Genomic DNA, 10275 nt, shown 5'->3' on the forward strand with positions numbered 1-10275 from the left:
ACCTCATTACAGATGGTTGTGAGCCACCATGTGGTTGCTGGGAATTGAACTCAGGACCTTTGGAAGAGCAGGCAGTGCTCTTAACCGCTGAGCCATCTCTCCAGCCCCAGCAGCTTACAAATTACTGCAACTCCAACTCCAGAAGATCTGACACCCTCTGCTGGCCTCCAAAGAACCTGCACACATGCTCATATAACTAAAATGAAAGGGTAAATCATAGGATGATTAACTTGAACTACAAACAATAGTGAACTCAACTGACATTCCATAGTCATAGTGACTATGTGAACCCTCCTGAATTAATAGTATTCAAGTCAGACTAAAACAGTGTATCTTCCTAAGATGCCTTTTGTATCATCTACCAAGAGGCATTGTCTCCATGTATCACTGGGACCTTTAGCAGTGGCAGAACTTGTCGCCACTTTATTTTAAAGTAATAAAATAATAGATTTTACTTATTTCTCCACAGCTTCATATGCCAAGCTGGCTCACCTTCAAGCTTCTGACAGTACACCTGTCTCTGTATCTACCTGTAGAAGTGTGCTGCAACCACAGAAAAATGCAAATACACTGTGTGGGGACTCTGGGACCAGGTTGTTAAGTGTACATGCCATTTAATGTCTTGACAGCTCCAATTAAGTTTTGTTCTGTTTTGTTTTTCTAGACAGTCTCTCTACATAGTGCCGGCTTGTCCTGGAACTCTCTCTGGGTGGCCTCAAACTCTTGAGTGCTGGGATTAAAGGTGTGTGCCACCAATGCTCACTATAACTAGTAATATGAAGTATTATATAATATTATATGATATATATTGTATATATCATACAAGGCAACAGTTTTGGCATAGTTTCAAGCCCCACATAACCAAGACTTGTTAATTAAGAACTTCCAAACATCCTTTTTTTCTTCTTCCTTCCTTTCTTTTTTTTTAAGTTTTTATTATTTTATGTGTATTGAGTATTTTTCCTACTTGTACCTCTGTGAATCACATGAAAGCCTGGGGCCAGAGGAGGCAGTGAGTCTTTCATGTGGATGCTGAGAATTGAACCTAGGTCCTTTGCAGCAAGTGCTCTTAACCACTGAGCCAACTCTCCAGGCCCCTGATCCTACATTTTATAAAACATAAAAGCAACAAAATCTCAAAATATTATTAAAACCTGTCAGAAAACCAATTTTCAGCATGTGGTCCCAATGTCTCTTCATATTCTCAGCATTAATCATCTAAGGATGATACTAAAGTTCTCATTACACTGGTTACAGTAGAGCCTTGGGTAAATCATAGGATGATTAACTTGAATTATATAATTATATAAGAAAAAAGTGCACAACTAAGTGGAAGAGAAACACTGGAGGGAACCATAAGACAATAAAGGGTGATGGTGGGGGCACATTTCTAATGGATAATAATTCTCAGTGATAATACTGTCACAGGGCCTCTCTTGCTTGACTCCTTTACTCCTCAAAAGAAAAAGTTATTCAACTGGCCAATTTGGAAAGAAATCGGGCATGCTTGCTCAGCCTCTTCCACTAAAACCAGCTCACAGCACTGAACATATGCTCTTTCTGATTTCTCAGTCATATGGTAAGTTGAAGGATAAAAGCTGTCTATGGAGGGAAGTCTGGTTATTGAGCACTGCCAGTTAAGAGAGTGAGGAGGAGCCTAGCTAATTCCCCATAAATTTCACTGCTGCTATACACATAAGTCATGTCCACAAATATCTCTATAACAATAAAGCTGACATCTACCTGCCTGACCTCTCTGTCTTGATCCACAAGGGGAAATGGATGGTGCTTCTGGCGTCCCTCACACACTAACAGCTGGCAGAGAGGAAGAATCAGTACCTCCTTAAAACACTGAATTAACACCCAAGAAATCCTCTGCGGGTGACCAGTCCCCTTCAAGACTAAACTATTTAAGGTTAAAGTCACTTCCTCACTCCACACTTAAGGTATACTTGTCCTGGCCTTACAACCCTACACCTAGCAAGGGTGTATGTCATGAATCGGACCCCAAGTCCCCATATTTATATCTAGAATTGACCACCCCTAGAGTCAGTACTTACCCTCAGTCCATCATCCACATCCTTCACATAGCCTTTCTCATACAGATCCTGTGGAACATTTAAGATGCGCTTCGAAAAATCATTTTCTTGCCAATCCACACGAAGACCTACAATAGACAATAATGACCTGAGATCACCTATGAGAGCTCGTGTCAATTTTTTTGCCCACTCTCAAAAAAGGATGTGTAGTCTACACTGGCCTGATACTTGACATGTAGTGGAGACTGATCTTGAACTTGCAATCCTCCAGCCTTTGCATCTTCAGTGCAGGGATTACAGACATGTTCCACACACTTGGCTCTGTGATACCTTCTTTTAAAGCTATTGTATTTACCAAAGATTGAAGGCAGATTGGTGGGGGGTAGAAGAATAATATAAAACCTTGATCAGTCCACGGAGACAACAGTATTCAGCTATAGCATGGGCAAGCATTTTGGGTTCTTAAATTAGAAAAATCAAGGACAGTGGGCAGAGATCTAGATATAAAGATACAAGGATGGGGGTGGGGAGTAGAGGAAAAGGAAAAAGGAGAGAGAAAGGAGAGAAAGAAATATGGCAGATTTCTCACAGCAACACACAGGCAAAGTACCTTCAATGTTTTCAGGCCTGCTCTGGGGCCAGAGGTCTGAGAAATAATTTAATCTTTATGAGCCTCTGGAAACAAAAATGGTGGTTTTATTGGTCTCAGCAGAGTCATGATTCCATGGTCCCTAAATGTCTCTGTATTCAACTCCAAGGGGAACACTACAGCCTCTCCATTCAAACAAGAACAAATTCAGCCTTTTAAACTATTTGACCCAGCAGGTCTGGAAAAGATATGGCAATGCTCTGGAGAGTCAGAAGAAAAGGGGTTCAAATCTGTTCAGTCTCAAGATAATAGTCATTCCTATTTTTAAAAGGTTTTAATGTGTTTATTCCCTGTGTGTGAGTGCATAAAGGGGGAGGTAGCTCTTATATTTGCTTAAAAATTCACATGACACTCTAGAGAATTGGCAAGGATAAATCATTTCTCAATTTTTATCCTTCTGCATGTTTGGGAGAAAGGTGACTACTGACCATATCTCTGCAAGCTTGTCTTTGAGGATGCTTCCAGTCTACCCTACCCCTGCCAAAGTATGTGTCCTAGAGTTTCTCCAAATCAAGTCCCTGTATCATTCCAAATCTCAGTTTAGTGTTTGTACCTAGTACTCAAACTATATTCCTAAAATATGATAAAAACCACAAGAGTAAATAGAGAATGGAAAAGGAAGGCCTTTGATATTTGGGTCTCCACTCTGTATTCACACATATGACCATTTATACCTAGGAAAACAACCACACATATACCCATATCATACACACATATAAGAATTAACAAACCAAAAAACAAGAAATAATTTCTTACCGCTGCCACTCCAGGGAAGAGTTGGGATGCCTGCAGTTTGAGCCACAATAGACGATGCAATCTTATCTCCCAAAGCCCACATAGCCTGGCTTGGAGGGCCTGAAAACAAAACAAGAGAGGAACCTTAACAGCAGCATCTCTGCCTCCTTTCTTGTCCCACTCATGACAAATAGTGACCACCACGCTTTGACTCATCTTTGCATTGTTTCTAGAATCCAATGTAGTAAACTGGTTGCATACAAGAACAGCTCAACATACAGAAATTCTATTATTAAATTTCTGAAAAAAATCTAATTTTATGAGTCAAAATCCACATTAACCAAGTAACAAAGTCATTTCTCTAAATCCTAAAGTAAAGCTGTTAAAATTTTAGGATTTACGTATGAAATATACACTACTTGATCTTGGGAAACATAACAAAGATATTTTTCCCCCTTAATAATGCTTACAAAGCATTGTTAGCATTGCAGAGGAGCCCTAGAACCCCCACTTTTCCTTCAGCTATGATGAGAGTAGAAAAGCAGGAAGAAATAGCTCTCACTGGTAGAATATAAATTATATACTTCAAATACAAAGGTGTTAATTCATATTTAAGGGCACTATTAGGGTACCCTAAGTAATCAGTTAGTTTTACTATCAAAAACCAGGTTCTCCTTCTACATGTTTTCTTAATGCTAATGGCAAAGATTTTTAAACAGTCCATGTTTAAAAACCAGTCTTTTTCATAACTCAGATTAAACGACTCAGGAACAAAAAAAAAATCTTCAAGATGAAATGAAAGAACTTCAACGTAAGTTGAAGTTAAATGAAAGAACTTCTAAAAACAAAAGTAAGAAGACAGAATATGGACAAAACTGACATAAGAAATACAAGCACAGTGTAACTCAAAAGGCTTACCCATGAAAGCGATGCCATTTTTTAAGAGAAGCTCTGGAAGCTTGGGGTTCTCAGAGGCATGACCCCAGCCAGCCCACACTGCCTACAAAAACAGAATAACAATATGAATCATTCTTAAAGGTGATACTAAGAAGACTACAAATTGCTTTGCTGTATCCAGGCTGGCCCTATTAGATGTAGTATAACTTCTGTGATCTAAAACTAGCAAACCTTCCACAGAATAACAATAAGCAGTTGCTTATGACAAAAGCCCTCAAGAGAACAAAAAAACAAGTGGAATCAGAAAGATGAACTCAAGTCTTGCTCTTTAGGAAATGCAACTCAGAATCTTAGAGCTTTCTAAAGAAAGCCTGAAAGCTGGGTGTGGTGGTGTAAGTCTTTAATCCCAGCACTCAGGAGACAAAGGCAGGTGGATCTCTGAGTTTGAGAACATCCTGGTCTATAGAGTTCCAGGACAACCAGGGCTATACAGAGAAACCCTGATTTTGTATTTTGATTTTTTTATTATACTTATTTATTTATTATATATACAATATTCTGTATCTTTGTATGCCTACAGGCCAGAAGAGGGCACCAGACCCATTACAGAGCCACCATGTGGTTGCTGGGAATTGAACTCAGGACCTTTGGAAGAGCAGGCAATGCTCTTAACCTCTGAGCCATCTCTCCAGCCCTGTATTTTGATTTTTAAAAAGTAAAAAAGAAATGAAGAAAGGATGGAGGAAGGGATGGAGGGAAGAAAGCAAAGAAAGAAAGGAAGGAAGAAAGAAAGACGGAAAGAAGGGAGAAAGGGAAGGAAGGAGAGAGGGAGGGAGGGAGGAAGGAAGGAAGGAAGGAAGGAAGGAAGGAAGGAAGGAAGGAAGGAAGGAAGGAAGGAAGGAAGGAAATTGTGACAATCTTCACATTCTGGCCACCCAACTCTGCCTTTCTATCTAGTAGTGACATGGTCTAGCAAGTTTAGCACTGGTTCCCAACCTGTGAGTCATAACCCATTTTGGATCACAAGATCTTTCCGCAGGAATCACCTACAACCATCTGAAAACACAGATTCATTACAATTCATAACAGTAGCAAAACTAGAGTTATAGGGTTGTAATAAAAATAATTTTATGGTTGGGAATCACCACAACATGAGGGGCTGTATTAAAGGATCACAGCATTAGGAAGGTTGAGGGCCACTGGTCTAGAGGATATTTTCCCCCCTCATTGGACTTTAAGATATTTACTATAAATTTCCAAGCACAATATGAAAACAAGAATCTTCCAAAACAGCACCATACTGTAGTTAAGATATTCTTCAGGAAATAGTCAAGTTCTTATTTGGGATGGCTTGAAGGTGAGATGCACAGAATAGGAAAAAAAAAATCTCTGAAAGATCTTTCCAAACATTCTTTGTTTACTATGGTTATTTTTAACTATGCCTTCCCTTCCATTTCTTCTCTCCTTGTCTGTTTTAATTATTTCATATAAAGACATTTAAGAATTTTCCAGGGCTGGAGAGAAGACTCAGCAGTTAAAGAGCACTGGCTGCTCTTCTAGAAGACCTGGGTTCAATTCCCAGCACCCACACAACAGCTTCAGTTCCAGGAGATACAGGCAGACAAAAACAACAAACAGAAAATAAAAATACATCATCAAAAATTTTGAAAAAAGGACTTCACATTAAATTCTTTGAACAAGAAGTCTTCACTCTAAGTGCAAAGGGAGGAACTGGCTCCTCAAAGGCTCTTACTTGTACAGGGATCCTTTTAGCAATGTCAAGAATTAATTCCACATTTGCATAATTGTTGTTGTTTGGTCCTCCAGGCACAGGAACATAGTGATCTGCCATTTTAATGTATTCTGAAAACATAAATAAATTTATGAGGAAAACATAATTTTTCTTCCAAACTATTATGACATATCAAGACTATGGTAAAGATAGAGACTACCCTCAGTAACCACAGAATACATGGCATTGAGGTGATAATTTCTGTATCATTTCATTGGAGGTTCTGATTTTAAACCACACATTTAGGAATCACTGAACCAGCAGCTGTTAAACATTTCACTGTAAAGTTGGTTTTGTTCGTTTCCTCGAGGACGGAAGCAAGGTAATTACAAAAGAGTCAGACAACACGCTCAGGAAGTAATAACGCTATTTTTACAACGTCAAGTTCAGGGAATGGTGACGCAGCTCCAACTCCCGCCTCCAGAAAGTGCTGGAAAGAAAATGCCAAGTTTGCCATCAGCCTGGGCCACAAATGTTTAAAACAGGTCGAAATCATCAATTGTCCATCTCAGAGATAACTAGAGCATGCTCTAGCACTTCTGTAACTTATATAACCATAAACTGGTGGTCCTCAACCTTCCTCATGCTGTGACACTTTAGTACAGTTCTTCATGTTGTGGTGACTCCCAACCATAGAATTATTTCATTGCTACTTCCTAACTGTAATGAATTTTAATGCTAATTATGATGAATTTGTTACTGCTATGAATCATAATGTAGGTATCTGATATGTGACCCCCAAAGGTGTCGCGACCCACAGGTTGAGAACTGCTGCAATAAACTGTAGTCAGTTTAACAACACATTGTGGGTATCTTCCATGTTCTGACAAGATGTAATTTTATGTAATATAATTTTGAAATGAATACTTTATATTTCAGTAGTCCATAATCCATTTATTATATTGATGGAAGCATAAGAATACTTGAAATTTGAAAATTACTAAGATAATATATATCCTGGGGCCTGGAAAGATGGCTCAACAGTTAAGAGCATTTTTTTCCTGCAGAGGACCCAAATTCAAATTCCACCGCATACACAGCAGCTCATAACCATCTGCAACTCCAGTTCCTGGGAATCCAATGCTCTTTTCTGATCTCCATGGGCACCAGGTATACTTACATGCATGTGAGCAAAACACTCACACACATAAAGTAAAATAAATCTTAAAATAGTATTATATATCCTTATAGCAATGTACAATTTATCTTTGAGATGTGTCCTACAAGTAAGACCATTAAGTCAAACAATATTCACATTTTTTTCCCAGAGCTGAGGACTGAACCCAGGGCCTTGCGCTGACTAGGCAAGTCCTCTATCACTGAACTAAAGCCCTATCACTCACCTCCTTTAAAAATTTGTTTATTTTATGTGTATATCTAAGCAAGTATATGTACAGCATATGTTTGCCTGGTGCCCATGGAGTCCAGAAGAGGGCAATAGGTACCCTGAAAGTGGAGTTACAGATGGTTGTGAACCACCATGTGGGTGCTGGGAATTGAATTTGGGTCCTCTACAAGAATAGCAAGTACTCTTAATCACTGAGTCACCTCTGCAGCCTGCAGATATTCACATTTTTATATTTTCATTAGCAATATGAATGACAAATCAGGCCAGCAAGACGATTTGTTGGATACAAGCTCTTGCTGTGAATCCTTACATCTTGAGTTAGATCCCTAGTACTCACATGACAAAAGAAAACTGAATCCCACAAGTTGTTCTGTGACCTACCTACCTACACACACACACACACACACACACACACACACACACACACACAGAATAAATAAATGTAGGATAAAACTGAATGTTTACACTTCCATCTGTACTATATATCTTTTCCAATTGTGACACTATCTACCGCAGTTTGGATTTGTATTTCTCTGGTTATCAATGACACAGAATCTCTTTCTATATGTTTATTATTCTTTTTGTATCTTTTCCATTTTTCTTGTGAATTTATTTTATTTTATTGATTGCTATATGAGATGGAAGTTTTTCTATGCTACACAGACTGGATTTGAGTTCCTAGGATCAAGCACACTTCTTGCTTCAGCCTTGAGTACCTGGGACTACAGCCTATGCCACCTCACTTGCATTAAATCTTCTTTTATGGACTACTTCTTCATAATCTCCACATATTTTATATGGAAACATGTTTTCCTCTTATATTACAAGTAGAAACTGTTGCCAGTGTTTTTCCCATATTATTGTCTGTCTTAAACATATCTGTATTTTGGCTGCAAAATAGCAATTAAAATTTTTTGAGATTTTGTTGTGTGTGGATGCTTTGCTTGTATTTATGTCTGTACAACATTTGTATGCCATGTCCTCAGAAGCCAAAAGAGAGTGTTGTTAGTTAGACTTACAGTTTTCCTTAGTTAGAAAGGCAATTAGCTATAAAACTTTAGACTCACAAGATAGATAATAGAGTATTTTCTCTAAACTTGTCAAATACAAATGGACTGCATATTGTAACCGTAATTCTTACTTGATAACTGTTTTAGTTTGTTTTACAATGTTAAAATTAAAATCTTCCTTTTTTAATTAGGCAAAAGGAAAATGTTGTAAAATAATATTTTTGTACACTGTGAAGACATGTAGCTATTATTGATTTAATAAAGAACTATATGGCCAATAGCTAGAGCAGGAAGAAGTTAAATAGGACTTGCAGACAAGGAGTTTGCTCACTGGGATGAAGTATGGTGGAGTCGCTAGGAAACTGGGGAGAAGAAAGGTGAACACACGGTCTTGAAAAAAGGTACTGAGACATGTGGTAGAATGCAGATAAAAAATATGGGTTAATTTCAGTTGTAATAGCTAGTTAGTAACAAGCCTAAATATCGGCCGAGCATTTATAATTAACTAAGTCTCTATGTGGTTATTTGGGAGTTAGTTGGTGGGATAGGAAATTCCTCCTATACTTGTATCATACCATCATCTGCTCTTCTTTCTGCCTGGTATACTCTTCGCTGTCCCCTAACTGTCACAGCTTTTACCTATTCTTGGTCAGGCAGTTCTTTTAGAAAGTGTCTTCTTAACCATCTTCCCAAATACTAGATGTCTCATTTTTGTGTTCTCACAGAACCCTCTGTTATGTTGCTATCACAGCCTTTATCTCATTATATTAAACATTGGTTTCCTAGAGCAAGATCACATCTTATTCCTATTTATCTCCATGTTTGTGGAGTGATTAAATAAATGACTTGTACGTACACCAGGTACAAATGGACTTATGAAAAAGAAATCCAATAAAGTAGTTTATATTTAGTATATAAAATCTCATCTCTATGAACTTCCTTTTTCAGATACGCAAACTGTAATGTAGAGAGATATTAAAGGATGCAGCTAAATGATTTCAGATACCAACATTTGCTTTTCAGCAATTTGTGACATCTCTGTTTTTAAATAAGATGGCATGGTAACTTCTACTTCTTAGGAATTGTCTTAATAACACTGTCAACATGTAGACCACATTTACAAACCAAAACAGGCATTAAGAGGATAGCCTATTTTCTCATCTATGGGCTCCCTGCCTTAAAATAGTGATTAAAAAGTATATAAAAGGTACTGGAGAGATGGCTTAGAGGTTAAGAGCACTTCTTGCTCTTGAAGAGGAGCCAAATTCTGTTCCTAGCATCCACAAGAAGGCTAGCAACTGTAACAGTTCCAGAAAATATGATGCCCTTTCCTGGCCTCTACAGGCCCTGCACACACACGGTACAAACATACATGTAGGCAAAATACTCAAATGCATAAAATAAAAATAAATTTTTAAAAGGGGGTGGTCTGGGATACACACCTTTAATCACAGAAGTTCAAAGGCAGAGGCAGGCAGGTCTCTGTGGTTTACATAGTGAGTTCGAGACCAGCCAGAGCTACATGCTGAGAATCTGTCTCAAAAAAAATTGTATCGAAAACCCATTTGGGTTCCAAGTTGTCTCTCCCTCAGTGGTCAGAGGAAAAATGGGAATCTTTATTCTAAAATGCTCTCTAGGTCAGGCATGGCAGCACACACCTTTAATCCCAGCACTCAGGAGGCAGAGGCAGGCAGATCTCTGTGAGTTCTAGGATAGCCAAAGATTCACAGAAAAACCCTGTCTCAAAAAAAAAAAAAGGTGCCAGGCGACGGTGGCGCACGCCTTTAATCCCAGCACTCGGGAGG

The 10275-nt window shown here is 38.5% G+C and overlaps 1 protein-coding gene across 5 annotated transcripts in view; it reads right to left on the reverse strand.

Moving 5' to 3' along the window:
• Acaca (acetyl-CoA carboxylase alpha) overlaps positions 1–10275 on the reverse strand; it is a 282227-nt gene that overhangs the window by 182706 nt on the left and 89246 nt on the right. For all 5 annotated transcript variants that reach the window (XM_026780511.1, XM_026780510.1, XM_026780513.1 and 2 more), the window contains 4 exons: positions 6074–6183; positions 4342–4423; positions 3445–3543; positions 2061–2167 (listed from right to left, as the gene is read on the reverse strand). In XM_026780511.1, coding sequence (XP_026636312.1) covers positions 2061–2167; positions 3445–3543; positions 4342–4423; positions 6074–6183 — 398 coding nt within the window. The remainder of the gene's footprint in view (positions 1–2060; positions 2168–3444; positions 3544–4341; positions 4424–6073; positions 6184–10275) is intronic.

Source organism: Microtus ochrogaster, chromosome 7, assembly GCF_000317375.1.
Source record: "Microtus ochrogaster isolate Prairie Vole_2 chromosome 7, MicOch1.0, whole genome shotgun sequence".
NCBI lineage: Eukaryota > Metazoa > Chordata > Mammalia > Rodentia > Cricetidae > Microtus > Microtus ochrogaster.